Genomic DNA, 27,491 nt, shown 5'->3' with positions numbered 1-27,491 from the left:
CACTGAGAGGCTGTCTATCACCATCGGGCATATTGTAGAAGAAGCCCTGGCCGAGGGCTGGATCACCTCGAATGAAGCCACCTTTTTACGCACGCCACATCCGGTGATGCCATATTTTTATGTGCTCCCGAAGATTCACAAAGCACAACGGCCTCCACCGGGACGCCCCATAAAATCTGGCATCTGTTCTTTGCTTGAACCATTATCGACTTTTGTCGATATCTTTCTAAGACCCATGGTCAAGCTCATGCCTCCAAGATACCAAAGACTTACTCAGGATCCTACCTGATATTGAGTTTGATGCCTCAACCGATTTGCTGGTATCTTTTGACGTTGAGTGACTCTATACCTCGATTCCCCAGAATGAGACCCTGGAGGTAATAGAATAACTATTACGAGAGAAGGATCTGGATTCCATCACGCCGGTTGCCTTAATAATGAATCTGGCTACTTTAGCTATGAAGGAAAATTTCTTTCAATTTGAAGAAACCGTTTTTCTACAGACATCGGGGACCAGCATGGGCAGTGTTTTTGCCCCCAGTCTAGCGAATCTATACGTGCACAAATTCGAGCAGGACTGTGTGTTGCAAACAACGAATCCCTACTACGCATCCCTGCGAGTCTGGAAGCGCTACATTGATGATATCCTTGTGATGTGGCGTGGCACTACAGCGGAATTAATGGCTTTCCACAAGTGGCTGAATGAACAAAACACCTTCTTACTGTTCACTGTGGAATATAATGAACACTCTCTAGCCTGCCTTGATCTCTTGATCACAGCAACATCTGATGGTCTAAGATCTGAGCTCTATAGGAAGCCCATGTCTCGCAATTCATTATTGCAGTATGACAGCATTGCGTGACAACTTGCCATTTGGGTAATTTTTGCGCATTCAGCGCAACTCCTCCACTAAAGAGACTTTCCTAACACATGCCAAGAGAAACAACTGAGCCATAGGAAATACCCCGCAAAACTAATACGGCAATCTAGGAAAAGAGCAGCAAACAACAACCGCGGATCACTGCTTGAACCTGCTCCCCCGAAACCACAGAACCAACGAATCACCTGTGTGAATACATTCAGTACCAAGTCTAATGCCATCCAACGGATTGTGAAGAAACACTGGAGTATTCTGAACACCGGCACGGACACCTTACAACAGCCTTTGTTTGCTTTCAAAAGGGGAACTAGTATCAAGGATCGACTGGTACACACTAGACCGCCCGCCAAAATGGTTCACCAAGTAGGAACACTATGGGACATGCCACCAGTAAGAGGATAACATCCCTGTGGCAACTGTGCGGCTTGTCCTCAGACTACCCGCTCTACAAGCATTGACGTTGGAAGCAGCCGTCCTTGGGAACAGAGACGGTTCACCGATTGCAATAGCAACAACTTAATTTACATGATCACATGCCCTTGCCTTCTGAGATATGTCGAGGTGACAACAAGAAAGATTAAAATCAGAATTTTGGAGCATAAGAGCACTATCAGGTGTAGGAAGAAAACAAGTTACTTACCTGTAACTTTAGTTCCCCAGTATTGGTAACTTTCATAGATTCCCATGCTTTGTATCATTCCCCGTCGTCGGAATGGGAGTCTCGGTAACAAAAATACCATAGCTGTAGGTACAAAAGACAATGGAAAAAGGCCTAGGCCTCATTCCCTTTTGTAGCATATCACCCTCTTTGTGTAAAAGAGACCAAACTTTGGCCTCAGCCAATCAGAAGTGCCTCACCACTTAGAACCTTCCTGAAGGAACCTCAGAGCCTCAGATTTTCGTAGCCGTTGTGTACTTAGACACCATATCTGTTATAGGCTGAGCTTTCCCCGGGGAGGTGGGTGGGCGCATGGGATTCTATGAAAGTTACCAATACTGGGGAACTAAAGTTACAGGTAAGTAACTTGTTTTCTTACCCCAGTATTGGAACTTTCATAGATTCCCATGCTTTGTATCAGAGTAGTAAGCAGTTGGCAAGATAATCACATTTTGCATTGTAAATAATAGCAGTAGACAACATGACATTAGATACAAAATGTGAAAAAATGGAAGGTGGGAAGAAAGGAAAGCTCACCATTAGTGGAAGAGGTTCCTCAGGACAGCCTGTCCTACTGCTGCATCATCCTGTTGCAGAGATTCCAAGCAGTAGTGCTTGGTAAAGGTGTGGACGCTGCTCCAGGTTGCAGCTCTGCAGATATCCTTAATTTGCACCCCCTCGAAGAGTGCTGTGGAAGAAGCCACAGATCTTGTGGAATGCGCTCGTATCTTTCCAGTCAGAGGTTTACCAGCAGCCTTGTGACAATGTAATATAGCGCTTGTGATCCACCTTGAAACACCCTGTTTGGATAGTGGAAGGCCTTTACTCGGTCCTCCGAAGGCCACAAACAGTTGAGAAGATTTTCGAAAATCTTTAGTACGTTGTAAATAAAATTTCAAGCATCGCTACACATCCAATGAATGCAACGCTTTTTCCGCTGGCGTGGAAGGCTGAGGGAAGAATGTTTTCAGAATGACCGGTTCATTCAAATGGAAATCCGAGGGAACCTTTGGCATGAACCTAGGGTTAGTCCTCAGGATGACAGTGTTCCTCTTGAATTGAAGGAATGGTTCTGGAATGGTCAAAGCCTGTAATTCCCCTACACGCCGAGCCGACGTGAGAGCAAGGAGAAGAGCCAATTTCCACGAAAGATATTTGATGACAGAACGATGGACTGGTTCAAAAGGGCCCTTCATGAGTTGAGAAAGGACCAGATTCAAATGCCATGTTGGAGGAGGCGGTCTCACCGGTGGATAGACCCTGAACAGGCCCTTAAGAAATTGTTTGATTATTCTAGAAGACCATAATGACGGCCCAGAGTCTGTCCTTCTGAATCTTGACAAAGCAGCCAAATGGACCTTAATTGATGAATGGGCTAGACCAGATTTGGCCAAAGACAGCAGGTAAGGGAGGATCTGATGAGGTTTGGAATTGAATGGATCAATGTGTTGCTTTCGACACCAACAACAGAATCTTTTCCACTTAAGGCGGTAAGTTTTGTTAGTTGAAGGAGCCCTTGCTTGGGACAGAACTTCCCTAACTTCCTTTGACAATGGCAGGTTCATAAATTCTCGCTGTTCAGGAGCCATGCAGTCAGGTGTAACGACTGAGGGTCTGGATGCAAAATCTGTCCTCCGGACATCGTGAGAAGATCCGGCAGAATTTGTAGAGGCAAGGGAGGAGCTATCGACAACAGATGGAGCTCCGTGAACCAGAACTGCCTCGGCCAAGCCGGGGCTATTAGGATCATCCTGCACGGTTCCACCTTGAGTTTCTTGATTAGTCGTGGTATCAGAGGAATGGGAGGAAAAGCGTAGACAAATGTCTTCGACCAGGCTATCGAAAGGGCATTTCCCAGTGAATCCTGATGGGGAAGCCTGCTTGCGTAAGACCGGCATTTCTTGTTGGTCGGAGTGGCAAAAAGGTCGATGTCCGGCCTTCCCCACCGGCTGAAGACTTGTTCCAAGACTTCCTGATTCAACTCCCATTCGTGGCTGACCGAGGATGACCTGCTCAGTCTGTCGGCGTTTTCGTTTAGGACGCCAGGCAAGATGTTCTGCCATCAGAGACATTTTGTGTTGGATCGCCCATTCCCAGACCTGCTGGGCTTCTCGTGACAATGGGCGCGATCTGGTCCCTCCTTCCTTGTTCACATAGTGCATGGCCGTGGTGTTGTCCGTCCTGATAAGCACTTGTGAACTTTCCAGGCGAGGAAGAAACGCTTGCAGAGCCAGTCGTATCGCCCTGAGTTCCAACAGGTTGATGTGGAGGCGTTTTTCCTGGGGTGACCAATGACCACTGACATGTAGGTCCTGCAGCACTGCTCCCCAACCCTCCAATGACGCGTCCGTCGTTATCACCTGTGGAGACGGGTCGCTTGCGAAGGATAGGCCTTGGGACAAGTTGTTTTGATCTGTCCACCATAAGGCCGCGTTCTTCATTTCCGGAGTGATAGCCACTCTGTCGTCGAACGAACCGTGGACTTGCTTCCATTGATTGTCCAGTTGTTCCTGCAAGAGACGCATCCTCAGTCTGCAATGGGGGATTAGTGAATACACAATGATATTACTCCCAGCAGAGACTTGTAGCGGCGTACTGAAAGAGACTTTCTTGTTTGTAAGTCTTGGGCCATGGTTTGTAGTTTCTGCCTCCTTTCCGGAGTAGGAAAAGCTCGTGAAAGCTTTGAGTCCAAGATGGCTCCCAGAAACCGAGCTCTCCTGGACGGGATCTGGCAAGATTTCTCGTCGTTTAGAGTGAGACCCAGGTTCTGAAATAAATTGGTACATGCATGAACCGCTTGTAGCGCTGTTTGTCTGGACGGAGCTTTCAGTAACCAGTCGTCCAGATAGGGGAAGACCTGAAACTTGTGTCTTCGCAGGAAAGCTGCTACTTGCGCCAGCACCTTTGTGAATATTCTTGGGGCTGAGCGGAGTCCAAAGGGTAAAACCCTGAATTGGTAATGGCTCTTGGCTACTGTGAATCGCAGAAACCTTCTGTGCGCTGGGTGAATCGGAACGTGGAAATAGGCATCCTCGAGATCGAGTGTGGCCATGTAATCCCCCGGGCTGATCAGCTTCAAGATGTCCTGGAGGTACACCATCCGGAAGGACAGAGAAATGAGATAGGTGTTTAGCCCCCTGAGGTCTAAAATGGGGCGCCACTTGTCGAGCGTATTCTTCACCAAGAACCTTGAATAAAATCCTTGGCCCCTTTGGTTCGATGGAACTGGCTCTATCGCCCCTTTTCGGAGCATCTGTTGAACTTCGAGCCGAAGGAGGCGCTGGTGTTTTGAAGGAGTGGCTGCCGGGGGCTTGGGTGGCGGAACTTGTGCGAACTCTAAGGTATGCCCTTTCCGAATGATGTTGAGCACCCAACGGTCCGATGTTATCAGGGACCAGTTGTGAAGGTATTTGTTGACCCTGCCTCCAACTGATGACTTCCTGGAGGAGGGCCCAGTAGGAAGAGCCAGGAGGCCGCTATTGGCGCTTGGACGAATCTCGTCCTCGTGCCCCTTGTTTTCCTTTACCGTAAGGCCTGGAGTAGTTAGAAGACTGGCCTTGCCGCTGCTGGTATGGCTGACGGTGTTGTTGGGAACCGGATCCTGTGTTGGAATAACGTTGTTGTTGGAAGGATCCTCTGTAAGTACCACCCCTGCCTCTGGATCCCTTGAAAGGAGACTTTCTGTACTGAAGTGTTCCTAAAGACCTAGCGGTCTCTGTGTCCTTTTTAGGTCTCGCCCTAGAATTCGCATCCGAAGGATGCGTCCAGGGCGGAGACTTATAGCTATCCGATGCCGGGGAATGAGAGACAAGAAACTGTCACGAGCGCAGAGATTTGGATTTGGGTGCGCGAACGCGCACGTTCTGTCCTGCGCCGCGCCGTGCACTTCCCTCCCATACTCCCAGCCTAACGCGCATGCATGCACACAAACGCGCACACGCATTTACACCTACACGGACACGCAGGCACACAGACAGGCAACCCCCCCCCCCCGTCGCCGTACCTACACACACACACACACAGAGAGCAGGCTGTTCACAACACATGCAGGCGGACACGACACACACACGAGCGCACACATACAGACACACACTACACCTCCCCAGCCCCCCCCCGCGCCGCCGCCCACACACAAGAGTACACGCACAGACAATCCCCCCGCATACACACACGCACGCACACATACAAAGAACCCCCCCCCCCCCCCCCGCCGCCGCCGCAATCGTACACATACACACACACCAGCACCGGACCCCACTCACCGGCTACGCAGGATTTCTCTTCTCTGGGGCGGCCCCGGGGCTCTTCGTAGCTCACGGGAGCCCCGGGCCGCGGGAAGACTCGGCTTCTTTGCTTCATCCCGGCGGGCAGCCAATCATAGCCCAGCAGCAGGCGGGACTTCCTTCTTTCTTCTGGCCCAGCCTACGTCTTCTCTCCCGTTGCCTGGCTTCCTGCCTGGCAACACGCACTGGCAAAATAACCAAACCATGTGCTAAATGTTGATGGACTTAAAACAAATGAGTCAAGCTGCAATTTGTTGTGTAGTGATGGTCAAAACCTATGAACTTTCCACTATTAATGGCGCTCACAATATTGCCGAATACGGACGACATCATTTAGTAATTCATCAAGGGTAATACTAAAGCCAGCAAATTATTTCATTGAAAAAAAATCGCACGAGACGTTGGGGAAGAAAACGGAACGACCACGAGGAGAAAAAAAAACAGGCAGCTGAATCTCAATTTTTACAGGTGATTAAAACTAGTTCATAACCAAAGTGCACAGAAATCAAAAACGCAAAGATCTATAAATCAAGACTAAAGAAAAAAAAGTACGTAGATGTAAATAAAGCTAATTAGACAGCGTGAAGAAATAAACTGTTTAGAGACAAAGGCACGCACAAGAGAACTCAGGAACAAAATCTCTTTGTTAATGGGTAAACCGTCGGTCTGTACACACATAGCTACTATTACTCGGGCCTGATAACAGCGCCCCCTTGCATTCCATTATGCACACTGCAACATAAACCACAAACACTGGGACACTCATTCTATTACATGCATTGCCAAAGCCTATTGCTTTGACTTTGTGTTTACAGTAAAAAGCCATAGTTTGTTGGGCACAAACGTTTGGTTTACCGAGTAAGTTTATGATTGCATAAAGTAGCTACTTAAAACAGCATTATTCAAGATGTGGCGTGCAAAACAAAAAAGAACAGATACATTTACCATGTTAACAGCTGTTTCAGAAGACATTTTGGGCTGAGCAAATAAACACGTCGAAAGCTGTTCTAGATTTAGTTTCACATTGGAACTCACAAAATCCAAAAGAGTTACATAAGCCTCCTTTCATACACCTATGCCAGGGGAATAGCTAGCCTGTTTAGTTTAGGTTTAAGGAATATAGTGCAGGCCACATTTCCTTTTTCTAATACACTTTCTCTCCACAGATGAAACATTTTTCCTCAGAGAAATCTGTACAATCCCAGAAAATATTTTAATGTTCAGTTTCCCACTGTAAAAACACATCAGGGAACACATACAGACAAGTAAAATGCATGCACCCACAACGACTTGTCACACACAGGCAATTATAAATACATACAGTCATACAGATGCTAACATGCAATCCACACCATGCACAGTTACCCCAATACGCGCACACACACAAGCACAAACCCACACGTTCATGCAGTTACATTCATTACTGTTACATATATGACCGCACAAGCACTCACACACATATGAGCTAATTCAGACATGTACAGATATAAAAAAAATAAAGCAAAGACAGACAGATACATGCAACAATTGACATAACGTGTACACAAGCACAAAAGCACTCACTCGCAAACAACAAAGACACAAACAGAGCAAACACAAAATACAGACATATGATTCCATAGATCAACAGCAACGGTTGCTATTTATCTATGCTGCAACACACACATGCAACCGCAAGCAGACACGCAGCACACCTACACTACAGCACATCACAAAGTGTGTTATATTATGGCATGCTCTGAGCGTGTTTTTATAGTACATTTCCACCCCAGCATCAATCTGCGCAACCATTCAACAACACCTGGTTCAAATATGTTCTCTCAATGTTTCAAACTTTATTACAAATGTCACAAAAAGATGTTAATATTTCACTTCTGTTCTTGGATTTTCGTCACAATAAAATACTCTGAACATAATCTTCACAAAAGTTACTTAAAAAAGTTTAAGCTATTGCCATTATAAATTAAAATCCCTTTTATTTAAGTATTACTTATTTAAAAAAATTAAAAGCCATTGTAATTTGTAATATAATACAGCTAAGTCACGTAAATACAAAACATGGTGCATTACAAATGCTATAGGTGTCACATTTGCGAAAGTTATAACTATTGGCATTGTAAATGACAAAGCTATTAATTTAGCTATTTTCAAAATACTGCATAAATAACTTTTGTACAACACATATTTTATATGTACCTTTTTATGCAAAGAAAAAAACAATAACGCATAAATGAAAACATTGCCATTTACAATGCTAATAGCTCAAACTTAAATAATGCGAGACCTATTGCATTGCAAATGCTTGTTTATATCTTGCAGGGTGTCGTCAATGAGTTTGCCGAACAACGCTTCTCCATCAAAGGGGAGATCCAATACTTTATTCTGGACCTCGGGTCGGAACCAAGTAGCTTTAAGCCACCCTTGGCGACGGAGTACTGCTGCTCCAGCCAGTGAACGGAATGCAGTAGTCGCAATATCCATTTCACAATCGATGATTTCCATCGACGTCGCCTCTCCCTCTTGTAAAATCTTCTTTGCCTCCGACATAGATTCAGGAGGTAGCTGGTCAAGGTATGGGGCGACATCGCACCAGAGTTGACGGTCGTACCTACCCAGGATCGCTAAGGCATTAGCCGCTCGCACTAGCAAACTTGCCATCGCTGAGAATCTTTTTCCCACGTTATCCAACCTCTGCCCTTCCTTGTCCGGAGGAGTTGTCAGTGGTGCCGAAGGGTTGCGCGATTTCCTCTGCGCTGCCTGCGAGATCACAGAGTCTGGTCTTGGATGACCTGTCAAGGCCGCAGGTGCATCATCAGTCGCTTTGTACTTTTTTTCGAGACGCGGTAGCACCGGGACCACCGTCGCCGGGTGTGTCATTGTCTTTAAGCCTTCTTTCCATAGGTGATCCACGATAGGAATAGACCTGGCAGTCTTTCGAAAGGGTTCCTTAAAATCATATAAGAAACAATCTGTGGTAACTTTAGGCATTGCCAATTTAAATCTTGCCGCCGCTCTCTCCATCAGCTGATGGAAGCCCCCAATATCCGCTGGCGGGGAGTCCGCCGGGTCCGGATTTGGCGATGCGGGATTGTCAATAACGTATTCATCATATTCCGTGTCGGGATTAGAGACATGATCCGACTGCTGGTCCTCATCCGAGGATTCATCAACATCATGAGACCCTGGCAATCCAGAGGAATCCTGTTGAACGGACGCTTGAGGCTGTGGAGAAGTTGGAGCCAAGAAAGTATGAGGCCCCAATGACGCCTGAACCCTTGAAGGTGTAACAGGCGTTGATGTATTTGGCAAAGGTCTACTGGCCTTAGACTTATAGTCCTGTAGCATCCTATGTAGATTTGCAGGAAAGATGTTGGCACGGAAACCATTTCCTGTTCAGGTTGCTGCTGCTGACTATGACCATGTTCCTCGTGGCCGTATTCGCCCTCTGAGTCAGTGTCCTGGCATTTGACAAATAGTTGTGAAGGACTATAGGCATAGCTATATGCATCTTGGTCATCTTCCTCCGATTGTCCCTCTTGAAGGAGCATGGTAGGTAACAGAGGGGACACTGTCCTTGGAGAAGTCATCTCCGGCGTGATCCGCGTCACAGAAATGGTGATTCGCTTTTCTGTGGACAATATCGTGGGTTCCGCAGTCGACGGTTGTATATACGCCGTCGAGATAGGGGTCGTGGACGTCGTCGACGATGAAACTGTTGACACGCCCGCCGTTGTCATAGTCACTGTAGTAGTCGTTGACGCCCTCGTCGACGAGATCGCAGTCGTCGACACCGTCGTCATCGTCGACGACAGGACTCTCGTCGTCGACACCGTTGTCATCGTCGTCGACGGGGCTTTCGACGTCGACGGGGCTTTCGTCGTCGGCGGGGCCTTCGACGTCGACGGGGCATTCGTCGTCGACTGGGTATTCGACGTCGACGGGGCCTTCGTCGTCGACTGGACTTTCGACGTCGACGGGGCTTTCGTCGTCGACGGCTCCTTCGTCGACACCTTAGAAGCTGGTACCTTCGTCGTCGGCGTCTTTAGTTTCTCCGTCGACGGTGAGGACTCCGCCGTCGACGGTCGCGACGTCGACGAACCTCCAGTCGACGGAGTCTTTGATGTTCTCGTCGACGGGCCTCCCGCTGTCGACGTCTTCGTCGTCGAGGACTTAGAAGTCCTCTCAGAAGACTGGCATGAAGGTGTTTTGAAGGCTGTGGCAGTCTTCGCACCTGTAGAAGTCGTAGAAGGTCTATCCCTCTCCTTTACACTTCCGTGAGGAGATTTGCTGGGACCTGGGCTCTCAGACTCACTGGGGGTCTTTTTTGAGGCCTTAGAAGATCTTCCCACAGAGGTAGAAGGGGAACCCCTACCCCTTTTCACTGACCTTCTTGTAGAAGCCATCGATCCAGCATCCTCACTGTCACTGGAGACAGTATCCTTCCTTGATTTAAGCTTTTGCAGCCATGTCAGGAGCCTACCCTCACGGTCCCGGGGGGTCTTGGCAGAAAAAGTGCGACAGATTGAACAGTCAGCAGCCTGGTGGTCAGGATAGAGGCAATAAATGCAGTCCTTATGCTTATCCTCCACAAAAAGCCTTTTCTTGCCACAGGAGGAACAAGGCTTGAAAAGGGCTTTTTTCTTCTCAATTTCCGACATCCTGGAAGGAAGTAACAATCCTGAAGAGAATCTGAAAGATTCTGAAGAAAATCCTGTAGAAAAATCCTGAAGAAATCCTTTAGAAGAGTAGAAGTTGAGCAGAGCTCAAAGGAGACTCCCTAGCACAACGTGCGGTAGAAAATCTGAGGCTCTGAGGTTCCTTCAGGAAGGTTCTAAGTGGTGAGGCACTTCTGATTGGCTGAGGCCAAAGTTTGGTCTCTTTTACACAAAGAGGGTGATATGCTACAAAAGGGAATGAGGCCTAGGCCTTTTTCCATTGTCTTTTGTACCTACAGCTATGGTATTTTTGTTACCGAGACTCCCATTCCGACGACGGGGAATGATACAAAGCATGGGAATCTATGAAAGTTCCAATACTGGGGTAAGCAGGCAACCCGACTCACTAACCACTTCCTGGAGGTAGGACATAGACCTACTGACTTCTCCTGGACTATATTAGAGCAACCCCGTATTCCGTCACACATCACCAATATCTCTAAACATCTTTTTAAGCTTGAGCAAAAGTGGTTGTACAAATTGAATTCTGACAAACTGGGCCTCAATGAGGACATCGCTTGGATGTCATTATAACATCTCTCTGATAAATCAAGGACCGGCTCGACTATTCCCTTACATCACATCGGGTATGCATCACCGCAAATAGCACCTCCCTTTAAGATCTATGGACGACAAGCCCCTTCCCCTCTACTGATTAATGATAGGGTAGACATCTGATCAGTAAACACCAGGGCAGGAAAGTAACCCCCGAGAATACAATATTTTGAATAGGCATTTTACACTTTGCACCAGTCGGGAATCATGTACTCTACAGGCTATGCCATTATGTATACCAATAATCCTAGTGCTTGTAAAGTGCCGCACTAGTACCCAGCTGAGTCTGTGTAAGCCACTGAACAACTTTACAATTCCATTATGGCAATCGTGAGGAACTCTGCATTGGTTTAGACGTATGGCTGCTAATGAAACATCCTATCTGGCACTGTGATAGACACATGTAGTGATCGTACGTGACTATCATATATTTTTCAAACCACCAATGTCACGTCATCTCGGGGTGTTAGCGCACGGCTATTTTACATCTTAGGTTGACTACTCAAAACGCAAGGTGCGTATAAGTGACTACGTGTCCCATGAACATCGTGGACATTGTAGGCAGTTCATCACGCGACTTTAATGCGCACGTTAAGATTTTAGAGCCTGGGACTATATTTCCCATGACTCCTCGTCGTGCTAAAATGATGTAACAACAGACCAATTGCATCGCAGCGATTGGAAAACAAATATGGCCAACGGCAGTGTCCTGGTACCTCCCCAAACAGCCCAGATGGCCGCGTGGAGTACCGACGGACAGGTAAGTGCCGTAGTATGCCCGTTTTAGGTCCGCTATGCCTTTGCTATGCGCTTGTAAATAAATCAGCTTATCTGTAGTCTCCGATCTGGGGAGAGCGCGGTCTAATTTGGTCACCTAGCCTCTATGCGCTGCCTGTTGCGGATTAATTACTTCCTGAGTCAGCAGCATTTCTCCGCATATCAGGCTCTTAAGCAACCTATACGCTTCACCCAGCCCTAATGCGCTGCCCGTTTTTGGACCATTTCCTATGTTGAGTTAGCAGTATTTCTCCGCCTATTAGGCTTTTAAGTAAGCTACATGTTTCCCTCATCTACGCTATTACTGATTTTCTTAATGGGCGCGATTGTGCTCTATAGATACGGCTGATGAGCGGCAAACCCATAGACACTTGATAATCAGCTCTGTCGATCTTATAAATAAGTCGCAGTTTGTTTGATTCATGTTACCCACTTTTGTGTATGAGTAGGACCCACTCGCTGTAATTTTACACACAATACAGCACAAAATAATACAGAAGCTGTAGGCAGAGTCTACTGAATACTTTTTAGCTGTCGGGAAGTTAATTTTTCCTTTTTACATACATCTCTCCACTAACAGAGCGGTGCCCCAACAACCTGAGCTGTCGCCAGGTGAGGAAAAGCACGTTCCTCTCGCACTACAGGTGAGCTGGAGGATACCCCACTAGATTGAGATGGGTGTAGTTGAACTAACTTATACATGAGCTATTACAATGAGAACAGCTCTATGTTAGATGACTTAATTAATGAGATTGTTGTTATCTTTACCTCTTTTTTGTTTATGTTGTGTCCTTGTCTGGTTGGCTCCTGCGTTTGGATACTTCCCCACTGCATAGGCGGACTGAGAGGACGAACCAGGTGATATCATTATCATTTATTCTGATCTTTCATTTAATATAGTCAGAAACAGTAGCAAAACTAGTAACGGTCCTGATGAAGCAGTAGATACCTTTGTGGATCATCAAAGCTGCAGAAACATGTCGACCTGAGTAGCTATTTGTTGAACCTACTGACCTTTTGCACTCATAATGTTTTATCCATTAGAAGTGTATGGCTATTGAATAAAGTGTTTTTCGCGTCCACTCTCCAATTTTATTAGAGCACTTTTATCACCACTCACATTTTTTTCATGCACTGCTTGCAGTTACCAACATATGCCAGCTGACAACCCTTTTGAGTCTCAAACGCACACTGGGCTAAACATTTCACTGTTAGATCTTGGGGAAGTGGTTACAACATGGACTTTCCACTCAGTGAAGTGACCCAGATGATGGAAAGGGCGGCACAGATCGTGTAACTGATGGAAACTTTTCACACTGTGAAACTTCCTGTTGTACGCCTTATTCACATACAGGATACACATTAGTAGCTGGTCAGTACACCCATAGGCAACATAGAGGTTTTTTGCAGACCCACAGTTATTCATTCGTAGTTTACATGTTCTGTTGAGGGGGCTATAACTGTGTTTAGGTCTTTAAATATTCCCTTGGACCCTCTTTAAAAAAAAAAAAAAAAATTCTAATTGTTTTTTCTTTATACACCGTTGTGTCACGTACATCGTCTGTAAAGGCTATGACCCTGATGACCCTGAGCAATTATGTTACTGTTTTTTGTTTCTGAAAATCTCTGAAATAAAGCTTTTTTTTAAAAACATATACACCACCCACAAATATAGAGAGATTTATTTCACCTAGTAGCAGTCAACATTGGGTAGTTATAATTAGGTATAAATTTCCATAGTAAATACATTTTTTGGGTTTGCTTATAACTTTGCCGCAGTTTGAAGAATCTTGGCAAAACTTTCCAAAAAAGTCTCATCCACTTCATGGAATTTTTCAAGATTATCAGTCAAGTGCGAGAAAAACGAGAGTCCAAAAATAAAGTTTTACCCATGCAAATTTCCATAGGAAAACTAAACACAAAAACGGATGAATGAAATAACAACAAATTTGGCAGAAATCTAGATTTTTACCAAGCAAGTGTGCTTATTTTGATGTAAATCCGTTCAGTAGTTTTTGAGAAATTAAGGCTCAAAGTGTATGTATATTTCACACCACAGAGAATCCGTGGACCCGACAGATCAAAAAATAAGATCTTACTGGCTACCTTGTGTGATTTTTACATAATTTGAGTCCCGAATATTCAGGCACCACAATAGTTCACAAGTAATTGCCCCCTATTGCCACTGCAGCTGGTACAGGCGACCACCGCTAGAGGGGAAACTGCTATACAGTCCATGCTAAGATATGAATTCGGCAGCACACATGCCTCGAACGGAAAATGCTACTTACCAGTATGCATCTGTTCTTGGCATGTAGGGCTTCTGACATTCATATTGTTATTAACAACTATTTTAAAGGGTAGAACATTAACTAAATGTACACTGCCACTCAACTTAATTAAGAGATTAAATTGGCATTCCACTTATTCCTTTATAAACCTGTGCTGCCTATCTAATCACTTTATTTAACACAACACAATATAGCATAAGTTGAAGAGTTTTTAAAGTGTTCAGGGATCTTATATTGTTTCTGAAGATTCCATATTCATAGCACACTTATTGGCATCAGAATAATAGTATATTCCACTTAGAACAACAGTTCTGACATAGGAAGAACATTTGGTTGATTACAATAATTTTCCAACGATTCTTTGCCCTTAATGAGATGGTCAAATTGAACTCGAGAGGCTGCTACTGTAGCCAACTGGAACTGTGTGGCATGATGGGACTGAAGTTGTTAATAGGCAACTTCAGAGTGACAGTGCTGCTTTTTCTCTATAAACAAGGTGTCATGTCTATAGGACATTTCCATTCCATGTTTTCCCGGTTTAAAAATGAAGATGAGATTGTTTTTTAGGTAGCAAGGCTGCTACATGGTTAAAACAAATTTTCATTTTAAAATGGGTAGTGTTGTTATTTTTTCTTCTCCTTTAACTCCTTGCATGCTCATGACGGAGCCGCTCCGTCATGAGCATGCGGCCGCCGCTCTGCCCCCCCCCCCCCCCAGCGCTGCGGCGAAATTGCCGCCGCAGCGAAGGGGTTAAAATATATAAAAAAATCAAAGCACATGTTGTGCTTTTATAGACGTTACTTTGTTTTATTTGGAGAGTCTTTCTCTCTGGTTTAAAAGTGTTTCGGGATCCCGCACATGGGTGACCATAGCCCTTGCTTATAATTATTAATGAAGTTCCCTTGATAGAGAAAGGTTTGATTGTCTGACAACAACGGAGCATTGGCAGGCCTCTCTTGTAGCAGATGAAAGTGAAGAAATGCAGTCTAATAGACTAAATGGATCTGGGGGATAAACAACTCTCTATCAAAGGAAACACCTAGATACCTTCTTTGTCCACAGAGGTTGGGCGTGCCCACAGACATGTGGGTGGTGGGGGATGTCCGGTTCTGCTAGCCAGGCTAGAGGGGAGAGGGATTGACGGGGCGGCAGAAGAGGACTTCAGTTTCCTCACCACGGAGCCACAACCAATTAGTCTGCATCCAAAAATATGAGACAGTCAATGTGCCAAATCAAGAAGGTTGTCCAGAACTTACAAGAGCCTGAGGTTAAGCAGTATGGCATCAACCAAATTGTGATATCCATGATTGTAAGAGTCTATAATGACAGAAACAGAGGGCATGAAACAGGTTTGAATCCAAGCTTTTGATATCCGCTATATCAGAAAGGAAAGGATCTACCTTGACTTGGTGTGTATGGTCTTACAGGAAGGGAGTGAACCAAGCCAACAACTTTCCATTGAAGGCAGCTGATGAAGATAGTCTTTCAATTAGGGTGCAGTGCCCCTTTGATGTCTGAATGAAAGTCACATAACAGGTGATTAGATTCCAAATGGGACAATAGTTAGCAGGTGACAGCAATTTTGAGAACCTCTGTAGTACAAGGGAGGCATGAAATGGGTTTGAAATTTGCACAGACACCAGGATCAGCAGATGGCTTCTATAATACCGGTGTTGTGCTTGAGGGCCTTAGAGAAGGCAGGACAGCAAAGTATTGCTTAAGAGAGTGTTGCTAAGGATGAATACAAGGAGGCGTAGGCTGATGATTTTTTCAATTACAATGTCCCAAGAGGCATCAAATCTAGTGGCATTATACCTTCCATAGGAAGGCAATACTTTTGCAATACACAAGAAAAATCCCTGTCCCTTGCTCAGTCTGTCTGTACCGATTATTTATGAAGCTTGCAGATGATTGCAGATAATATGCTCACCTGTCCAGCTCTTTTTTCAGATTTGGGGTGTCCATATCCGAATAAGAGGGAAGTGGGGTGATAGGAACTTCCGGTACGAGGAGCCTCTTGGGAATTCCAGAAACTATAAAAAACAAAGAAAGTTAAGTTTCAACACACCTATGAATGTCAAATTTTCAGAAGAAATTCAAGCTTTCTTATGACTATGTACTCATAAAAAGGTCAACAAATGAATGTACCACCTAAAACATGTTCCACATTGAAACCAAATTTTGCACTGGTGGGTAAAAGTGGGATGACTACTAATTGAGGAACAATGCAAACACGAACATCTCTATAGTTTTGATAGATTTCTGAACAACACAAATATAAGACTAAAACATTGTAGCCATAACTGTACTGTTATGAGAGCATCAAGTGCTTTGAAATTGGTTCTAGTACAGATAGCAATCATTTTCATAGACTTTTAGTTCTCGACCAGTGGCCTATAAATTAAGCTACATGTTGCCACCGCAGTTGCACTTCTGTATCCTCTAACAAAAGTATATACGAAAACGTTCAAAATTAGCTAGCCTATACACATCTTACCTACATGTTCACAGCACTGTATTGTGGTGATGTAATCTATTATTTCTGAGTATAAACAAAACATGTGTCTTAGGTAGAACAATGGACAAGTGTACACGCTAGCACACCTCACCTGGAAGTTTGATTTTGAACAACACAGTGTGGAAAATCTCTATATATGGAGGGCACAGATCAAATCTAATATCTATTCATGATGGTTTTACATTTGATTGAAAAAATAAATTAGACAGCACTTTTGAAAGAAAAAAAATCAGGCCAAAAGCCTCAACTCACCTCAATCATTTTACCTACGGGTGATAATTCCGAAATCATATGAAATACAAAGGTCAAAAGTGTAAGAATGCAATTAAAGCTAAGGAAATTTTATTTAGTCCTGTTCTTCTAGTTCTTCACCTACAGCCCCACTTTTTTTTAAACATATATGCAGCACACCACACACTTAATTGTTGCAAAGTGGCTAGCATTACTTAAATAAAATGTTTTCTTCAAATTATAGTACTTGACAGAAACTGGAATAAATATCATGGCAAGACTGCATTGAAAGATATTTTGACTTCTTTCCTGAAATCCAACAGAGAGGGTTTAGTTGTAATATCCTCTGGCAGGGGCTTCCATATTGGTGGCCAAATACTGCAAATTTGTGGTCCTCATCCAGAGACGTTTTGTTCTTGTAAGCTTCTGGCAGCCAGACCTTAACAATCATGTCAATCAGTGACAAAGGAGTTTCTCCTGCAGATAAATTGGAGCAGTTCCTAATTAGCACTTAAAGCTAAACATGCCTGCTTAAAAGTAATGATTTTGGCTACAAGTATGTAATAGAGAATGCTAAAACCAGACGTGATGGTGGCAGACCTGCCTAATCTTACAACGATAGTTCAATGTTGGGCCTTAAATAAGAGAGAGTTGAATGAAACACTGTCCCTAAACTTGTCTCAAATTTTAGACTACACATCACCCAGATGTATTGCTTCTTTGTGAAGATGGTGGGAGCCCATATATTTGATCCAAGAAGCTAAATGTTTTGATCCTAATTTCACAGTAAATGAAGTCATCCCCTGGGCCGCCAACACACAGAAATTCCGGATATCATCAGCATTGAGTGATATTGCAACCCCTTGGATTTGATCACTGAGAACAGATGTTAGATGACTATATTGAAAAGAACAGTAAATGTGTCCACAAAGCATTCAGAAAATGTGCCTCTTTCTCTAATGGGGCAAAGTCAAGACATCAAAAGACTGATCAATCCACTGTGGGGAAAGGCATGTAGGTTAAATTTCAAGACTCTGCCTGGTGAGTCGATCTTTCTGTTGATCACAAAGCAGCAATGTGTTTTATCCTGTTCTCAGCCACCACTCTGATAATGCCTGATTGCAGCAGGATCCCTGTGTTGTCCAGGCAATACCAGCCCCGGTCCCAAAACTCTCCACTCCTCCCCCAGCCAATCTAGTAAGAAGAAGAAAAGCTATTGATTCCAGTCCATCAGGACCATTATTACTTTAGGAGTTGAGTGGAAATGGCAGGTACTGAAAGGGGGCATCATCTGCCTGCACATCAGCCATTTTCCGATTTATGTCTTGGTCATCTACCAAAGAGGATGAGCATGGATTGATTCATAGCATTCACAATGAAAGGGGGGGCATTGAAGTGGATACAATGGAGTCCAGAATAACTGGGGAAAGAGTAGGCTGATGATTCTGCTTACTGAGGATAGAAAAAAGCCTCCTCGATAGCCTCATAGTTATTGCTTTCTTTAAGGTTCCAAACCGAGGTGAGGTAGAACCTGCCACTGAGGCTGTAGTGACCCGACCGCCTCACAATGGAGTCAATGTTCTTCAACAAGTGGTACTAGGGGGTGATCCATAGCCTTAATCTTTAAAGACACTGTGGAGCATACAGGCCTAGTCCAAAGTGGTCAGAAAGTGGAAAATGTCCTGACAAAGCATTGTCATATACAGTGGGTGCCCAAAATCCAGCCAGGAGCATCGAGAAATCTCACCATCAACTGGGCCAGAACTCTCTAATAAAATCATTGATGAGAGTCCCCTTTCAAAAACATGTGGTTTCAAATACATGCCAAGATAAAGGTTTGAGTTTGAGGAGGAACCAAATAAGTCACCAATAGCCATGAGCTATTTGTATGAGAGGAGAGAAAGTTATGTGATGCCAAGGGATGAGCCATTTCTTTTACCCATTATCGTTCACACTTGTCTTTACTAACAGTAAGTACTTAGTTTATGACTATGTAGAACTCGATTCAAGCAGAAGTAGGGGGCTGCAGACTGTCCTACTCTCTTTTACAGCTTCTAAATGATAACATATTTGCTCATCTTAGGTCTTGCCACTTTCTAAACATAACAGTAAAATATACCTAGTTGATGACATCACTTGCCTGGGCTAGGGCAAGTCTTTGATCTTCCACAACTTATGGAATTTGAGTACTATATTGAATTTGTTTGAGTGGCATTGTCAAGCAGTACTACTAGTACCAAGAACCATTATCACTCAACTGATGCCTATGGATACCACAGTATTGGATATGCTAAATGTTACTTCAGGATAAGCCACAGAAAATGCCAGAAGGTTTGGATCAAGGTGTACCTCAGAACCTATCGCACTAATGGGAAAGAAACTCTGATAGACCCCAGTGGATATAAACCTTGGCAGCAATTTGGGGAGAGCTACCGCGAGGATCTAAGTTCTCCTCGGGATTGCAGGTGGTACCATTAGAAGATCTACTAACAACAGGACCCAAACTACAAGTGATCTGTTCGGATTAGAAGGTCAAAGTCTTAGGAAAAAAACAGGTCACCTAGTTGGAGAGCATGCAAAAGCAAGGGCCCAGTGGACAGAGGCCTCTCCTGCCCTCCCAGACTCCTATCTTCAGACTTCCCAGAGAGCCCACCATACAACTAGTGCAAATATTGAAAGACTGCTTTAGAAGCTGGTTATAAGACAGTGAAGAAAGCAGGTTGCAGAAAGTGCCATTAGGGCAGGAATGCTCAGGCCAGTGAAGATAGGGAACTGTGTGTCAACTTTAGAGAACAGAGACTGACAAAGACTCTGCCTCTGTGGTGAAAGAAAGGAATACTGAGGGGTCATAATGAGAGCAAAGTAGACATTTTGTTTCCTCTAGATTACATTTCCCAGAGAAGAGTGGGGCAAGAACCGTCAACCGGTTCTTCTTCTTCAGCCCAACACCAGCCATGTACATACATATCCTGTTCCATGCAGAGCACAATGTAAGAAGCAACCCAGACAGCCTGATATGACTAAGAGCTTGTTTTTGCTCCTCAACATCTACAGAGTGGCGAGTTGGTGAGCCACAGTGCCCTTTCAGCAGGTAGAGCATAATTGCAAACACGCAAGTGGCATTTCCTTCTAATGAGCATTTAAAATGGCATAAATCTTGCTCTTATCTAGTCAGCATACAGTGATTGCAGTTTTAAAACTGACATTTCCAAGCTTATATACGTTTTTGTGAAATGATGAGTAGTTTGTGATTCTTGTCTTTTTTTTTGTTTAATTGCAATAGTGTTGATATAACGTGTATGGCCTTGCCACTAATGAGCATTAAACTGTTACTAATGCTTGTTGGTAATTGGTTCGAATCAGATGACTGTGGTTTGGAAGTGAATGGGAAGTGTTTGACATTCAAACTTGCATTTTCTTTTACGATTTTCTGTTTTTTGGCTATTCTGTGTTTCATATTTCATTTTTTTAAAACATTTTATTAGCATTGTAATACACATCGAGTAAAGTAGTTCACAGACATGACCGTATTCAGATAGGAACCAATACACTGTAACAGGCAGTAGATCCATACACAATAATGAAAGATATACATACACGTGTGCCCACCTCACCTCCATACAGTCACCAAAATCCTACGTCTCATCTTGTGCTTTTATCATTGCATGTCCATGCTCTAAGTCACTCATGCCTAAATCGGAGTCCTCGGTGGAGGGGTACAAATGTTTCCCCGAAAATTGTTCCACTTTCCACACACTCGTGTCCATTTTTGGGGGCAGCCTCTATTGACAAAAACTGCCTTTTCTGCCACCATGGAATATTGTTTTTTTTCTTATATAAAAGATGATATATGATAATGTCACATATAAAGAATCGTCAATAAATATAACTGTGAGATTTCATGTGTTCTCTAGTATATATTTTTTTCTTTTGTGCTCCCCATTGGAAAACAATGTTTCAATTTTGAAACATATTTGTCAGTGAAGTTAATGCCTAACATTGGGCTTGAGCCAGCGTGGTCCGCTATACATTCCTAACCCATTCAAGTTACAAATTGCGATAATTCAAAAAAACCTTTGCAAAATCCAAAGGGAGGTGTTTTATTGTGCATAACTGAGCAACTTCTAACTGTGACAATGCAAAGAATATCACCCATAAACTCTCCAATTTTAAAACTGCCATGAATTCATTTAAAAAAAGTATGAATTCCTATCTCTTTTTAATAGTATTTTCTTTTTTTGCAGACGCTATATATGATGATGAGAAGGGTGGGTGGAGAAGTTCAACATCAAACAGCATAGGTCTATGCAAACATGTTGAGGATAACTTTCCGGACAAATCTTGCGCTGCTTTGGGAGGAGGTATAGAAAGCACTGTATCAGCAGAATGCCACTGATACCACTTTAGCCCTGGTGGAGTGTTACCTGGCACTGCATAGGGGTACGTAGAAAGCATAACAGCAAACAATATCTGACACTGCATCAAATTTATTATCATTACTTCCAAAAGTCCCAAAATGCTTCACAAATTCAGGTCTCTGTTTCAGTTCAGAAAAATGTGCAAAGATTGTTCAATAGCCTAATCTTAAGAAGCAGAAGGACGTGGAGGACAATTTCTTTTTTCAGATGGAACTCTGACAACACTTTTGGAATGAAGGAAGGTCAATACTTGAGAACCACACTGTCCCTAATGAACAGTTCAAGGCTTTCAACTGCAACATGATGGAAGTTCACTTTTGCGCTTGTCATAAATTTTAGCTACAGAGAAAGCAGTCTTCCACAAAAGGTGGTCAGTGTTTATTGGTACAAGGGGTATGTGCATTGGCCAGACTACAACCAGCTTCTGACAAGACAACTAATGGGAACAAACGTATTAGTCTGCGCGTTCTGATGTTGTCCATCACTGCAAAATGATGGACTAGCACAAAGATGCTGTGCTGCAAAGCCCTCTCTCAAAGGACCACAGGTAGAAGTCATTCTTGCATGACACAAGTCTCCCTTTGTTTCCACACAAAGAACAGAGCAGTTGTTTGTGTGGAACACCACTGCACTGGTTCTCAGCACTGGTAGGACGCTTTTCAGAGCTACGAAGAAAGACTGCCATAGGATCCAGCTTGCTTATAAGCAGAACTAAATCTGACATCCTATAAGGCACTGATAGGAGAGTTCCATGGAATAATGGATTCACCCATACCGAGAGAACTCAGTAGTGACTGCGAGGTATATATTATTCGAAAGGTGGGGCATCCAACTACAAGTTTGAAAGCTTGAACCAATCGTCTGCAGGTCAGAACTAGGAATGCAGGCCTAGATTTGAATTCTGCACTGTTTCTTGTACAAAAGCTCTCCATGTGCCGAAACAGGACAGCAGTCTCTTGCTCTCTCTTTTTTACCTGCCAGCTGGGTTCTATTACGGGTAAATGTGTTTTGCCCTGTTGTGTTCAAGAATAACTAGAACTGATTACCGAGCTAGCAGGGTTAAATATGGGTAAGTAGCTGGATATTTCCAAATATCATATTTAGTGGCATACTTGGATAAGTAATGCTCCGATTTTACATTGAAACTACTTTGCATGGTGATATGTTACAACATTCCTTTGCTTCTTAAAAATAGCATCCTTCCCTTTTAAAACCTCTGCTAGACATTAATAGGGTAACAGTTCGAAATCATCAATATCTGTATTAAAAAGCTTCTACTAACAGACACCCAGACCGAAACATAATTTACAATCAATAATATCCTTTCCTCTAAAACAGTATTTAAAGGACTTATCCAAGGGAACTCCGCTCAAGAGGAGAACAAAACAATTATCCACCAATTAAATGGTCTCAATGACTAAGACTGAATGAGAGAGAAGTTGTCATTGACAAATAATTTGGATCCTGATCTTTAAATAAGATTGTCATTAAAGCAGAGAAGAAAATAACATTTTAATTTCAAGTATAAGATCTTTCTTGGTATGATTTAGATGCTAGATTACTTACCAGGAGTCTGCTGCTTTGAGATGCTTTCAGGTGGTGTCATGTTTGACAGCTTCTGTGAAAGAGGGGAAAAGACTGGCAAACAATCATCATCTTCATCCCAATCCTCCCATACTTTGGAGTTCAAAAAGCTCAGCTTGCTGGTTTGCGATGCTCCTGCCATTTTTGGGGAAATGTCATTGTCTCGTAGGCCAGAATTACTTTGAGAGACACTTATACCAACATGTCTAATATCAGTTGGATCTATGGGTTTTGTTTGACTTTTCAAGTGACAGCTTTCTGTGTCATTCATTTTGCTCACAAGACATGCACTATTTGCATAGCCCAACTCCTCTGGTTTGTCCTCCTTAGGTGGTGTCAAGTATTCCACATTCCAGCACTCATCCACTGGAATGGGAAGGTCAAAGTCTGTCTGCATGCTCCCACTTGAAGAAAGGTGAATTGCTACAGGACTATCTTGGCTCAGATCCACCTCAGAGATACTGCTCTCCATAGGTTGTTTCAGCAAAGACTGCTCAACTGGAATAATTTGTGTAGGTGAACATGGGCTGTCAGGTTGGATGTGGTCCGTTGAGCTAGATTCATGACAGTGTGAAGGTAGGGAAACTGGGGAAACAGTCAATGACTTTGTTGGAGATCCCTTTACAATGTTGTCTGGCAAAGTTTCTTTGTTGCTCGACTCCTCCACAGACCTTTTTGGTGTAGCAGGAGCTTTAAATGAAGAATTTGAGGAATTCTTCTCAAAGGTCTCTGCTGAAGGAGAGGTTTGAAATGTCCGGACTGATGTAGCTTCAGGGATGTTCGTTGGCAACTTATCTGCAACTGTATTGCTGTGCTCATTCAAAGTTGTAGCTTCGAAATATGAACTACCCTGATTCGATTTTGAAATATTTTGGAAACTTCTAGTCTGGGTCTGCATTGAGCAATTCCTACTTCTGCTCAAGAGAGGCGTGGCTGGAATCAACCATGAAGTTTCCATGCTACTACACGTCTCCTCATGGCTTTGGTCATCCTCACAGCTGAGATGCAGCTTGAGTTTACTGCTCGAGCTCCCATCCTGAGAGTTGTCTATGGCCCTGTTTGCCTCACTCCAAGGGCCAGCTAACACATCGTCAGTCTCAGAATCGAACAATGAAGTATCTTTAAGCTTCAATGATTGGCCATTTTTCACTTCACTAATGACAGATGCTGACTGTGAAGCTTCTTCCTTTACAATACAGGGAGAATTTGTAGATTTTGTTGTGGCCTGTTCCAACTCGGTTTCTTCATCAGAATCCAGTAAAATAATAATGTCTTCCTTCTTTGCCAATGAGGTCGGCTTTTGGAGCTCTACACTGGACGACGCAATTACACTATTGGGGCTTTGTTTGCTTGAGTCGCTAGATGGAGACTTTGTAAGAGAGGCCTTTTCTTGTTTCATCCTATTTGTATAATTATGTGCAATACCTTGCACAACCCTCTTGAGCTGAGACACCGCCTCAGCAGAGAAGAGGCTGCCATCTCTTTTATTTTTAATTGATTCAAGGGAGGAAAAAAGTGACCGACGACTCTGTGGGGACACACTTGATGAGGATGTTTTGCTTCTTTCTGATTCAGGAGATGGAGACAGCAAACAAGGACTGTAAGGGGATGACTGAAACATTTGAGTTTTGTCTTTGAACACTCCAGGAGAACGAACAGGTGATGACTGTTGAGGAGAGCCCTTGGTTGGTGTTTTTGTACTATCTAATTCATGTTTCACAATCAAGAAAGACTGGCTTTGTGTGGATACTTCAGAGTGTAGAGGTGTGATTTTGTTTCCTAGTTCTAGAGATTTAAAAGGTGAACTTTGGCTTTGTGGTTTTGCATTTATTGTTGGCATTCTGTTTGGGTTGAGAGATTCTGGTGATAGACCGAGGGTAGGAAGGACAGATATACTTTGGCCGGCAACAGGACTTTGGCAATGACTATTCTCAGATGGCAAAGATTCCTGAAAGTGATTACAAAGATCGGAGGAACTGGAAATAGTGCCACATTTTTCTGAAACTTGTAACTCCCTGACACTTTTACTGTGATCTACCTGGGAAGGTTCCACATATACACCCCAGGTATCTGAAAACATGCGCTCATAACTGTCGTCTAGGTCAACACAACTTTGCTGACTTAAGGATGAGTCTTTTAAAGGGTCTTTGCTACTGTCTTTTAGCATGCCCTGGCATGGCACGGGGGAATTGTGCACATTGATGGCATGCTCCACATTCTTCTCTGGGGAATTATGCACATCTCTTGCATGCTCCACATCCTTCTCTGGAGAAGATGATTTTTCAGATTTGGCAATGTGAGGTTCTGCAACTTCAATGAACTTGAGCGGACTTAACTGAGCAGATTGCTCACTTTTCACGTTAACAATCCTGTGCTTGGTCACACCTTGGGTTATTATTTCTTTATCAGTTGAAGGCTGCTGAGTGCAAAGCAAATGTTCAATGCCCACTGTCTCCTGTGATTCTCCCCGCTCTGTTCCTGTTGGAGAATCTATACTCTTGACTGCACAACCCGTTTCAGACTGGAAGTTTTCATCGTTTTCAGTTTCACCTTCAGTGTCTTCTTCAGAAGGGTCCAGGACAGCCTTCCGCTGAGTAGCAGCAAACTCGTAGATTTCTTCCAGCTCCTCCTCATCGACCTCATTCTCCTGCAAATTCTGGTCTTCTTCCAGAACTCCTCCTACCTCTGCCAGCACTTCCTCATCTTCATCCACCCACATTGACTTTAAGAGCTCCTGGAAGTTATCAGCTCGGTTGTCCCCCTCATTTTCTTCCTTCATGTCAGAAAATACGTCTTCATCAGACTCCATCTCTTTAGTCTCTGGGTTCCCAAGGTGATTATATTCACAGATAGAGAGAAGCTCACTGACACCAAACCTGTAAGGAAAAAGAATAATTTTACATAGCATAGACACACTCAGTTATCTTCAGTAACATTATTGAAGGCCTGTACTTTCAGTTGTGATTTTTTTTGTCAGACAAGGTTGTTAATATCTTGTGAAATCAGCCTCCAGATTAAACAAATCATCATACCCACATTTTCAGTTTCTATGATCAACTAGAACATAATCAAATATAAAACACAGCAATTCACCCATGCCCTGGTCATATTTTTCATCCATTTATGTAAAGAAATTAACTAGCTCTTCAATGGCCTTTGCAATGCATTTAAATATAAAAGATTGTGGTTGTGATGCCTGTACAAGCTTAACGGTATGTCTGGAAAAATATAAACTTACATTTTTCTGCTTTTAAAACTGCATAGGGAGCCCAAGGCCTAGTTTGATTAAAGGTTACTTACCTATAACAACAGTTCTGCAGCATTGATTAACATGATTGATGTATACCCCAAACGTCAGGCTAAGAACACTTGGTAAAATTAATAAATTGATAGAAAAAAGGAAATCAGTAAGACTGACCATTTTATGTCTTTATCTAAATATAAACAGAGATGATTAGCTGTCAAAACGGAAACAGGTCCATAGATAACATTCTGTACCTCTTACTGCTATCTTAAAGAAGGCAGGCCTTTGAAGCATAAAGTTGGGACTCATTCAACAAAAGGAATGGTGACCAACAACTGCCCTTCTTACTAGAGTACCATTGCAAGATATCTGCAGAGCTGCAACGTCTTCAACCCACACCTTCCCCAGACAATGCTGCCTAGATTGGCAGTCGGCAACTGAAACTGCAGTGGGTCAGGCGGTGTTTTATACCCCTTTTATTAAGGTAAGACTAATTTCTGCCTTTACATAAGTTTCTATAAGTATTGTTTTGGTAATATGTATTCAAGCATGTCGATCTAGTACAGATCTAATGCTGCAGAAGAAAACATTACTTACCTATAATGACAGTTCTGCAGCCTGGGTATCTTTTATAGATTGACATATGCCCACCCTACTCTCCATTCATGAGGCTATCAATTATGAAATACACGCTATGAAAATCTGTCAGATTGAGCCACTGAGAATGTTTGGATTCTTGAGCCTCTCCACCTGGTTTGTTTGACTTCAAGGCATATAATAAGGTGGATAGGCTATTTAATATATGTTAAGGTTTTTCCATCAGCTTTCAATGACAATTGCTGTAGTGAAACACTGCCATGATAACACTGACTAATAAGGGTTAACAGCTTACCAGACTGACACCATAGTACAATCCAAACATGTGAATCTATAAAATATCTAATGCTCCAGAAACAATAGAGACATATATAAAAAAAATACAGAGTTGGCTGCTTTCATCAAGTTATAAAATGACCAGAGATTATACTTGAGCAAGAGGAAGGCATAAAGTTCATTATTTATCAAAAAGTGTTCTGTATTGTTTTCTATCTACGGACAGACCGACACCAACCCATATAAACATCAAGTGGAGTTTTGGTGTCGCTATATTGACGACATTCTCATGATTTGGAATGGTGATGCTATCCAGTTAACTGAGTTCCACAATTGGCTGAATTGCAGAACACGCAAATTCAACTTTACATCTCGAGTGACCCAAAAAAAAGTAATTTTTTGTATGTATATATTGAACACGAGGATGGTAAATTGATTGTAAGTCTGTGTACGAAGCCTACAG

The 27,491-nt window shown here is 43.3% G+C and overlaps 1 protein-coding gene across 3 annotated transcripts in view; it reads right to left on the bottom strand.

Annotated features, from left to right (window-relative positions):
- The window catches only part of SLX4 (SLX4 structure-specific endonuclease subunit), a 590,413-nt gene that overhangs the window by 61,894 nt on the left and 501,028 nt on the right, over nucleotides 1–27,491 (bottom strand). For all 3 annotated transcript variants that reach the window (XM_086941400.1, XM_086941399.1, XM_086941398.1), the window contains exons 12-13: nucleotides 22,894–25,787; nucleotides 16,091–16,193 (exon numbers count right to left, since the gene is read on the bottom strand). In XM_086941400.1, the coding sequence (XP_086797526.1) occupies nucleotides 16,091–16,193; nucleotides 22,894–25,787 (2,997 nt within the window). The remainder of the gene's footprint in view (nucleotides 1–16,090; nucleotides 16,194–22,893; nucleotides 25,788–27,491) is intronic.

This window comes from Lissotriton vulgaris, chromosome 10 (assembly GCF_964263255.1).
Source record: "Lissotriton vulgaris chromosome 10, aLisVul1.2, whole genome shotgun sequence".
Taxonomy (NCBI): domain Eukaryota; kingdom Metazoa; phylum Chordata; class Amphibia; order Caudata; family Salamandridae; genus Lissotriton; species Lissotriton vulgaris.
The sequence above is the reverse complement of the archived record's forward strand: the minus strand, read 5'-3'. Positions and strand labels throughout refer to the sequence as shown.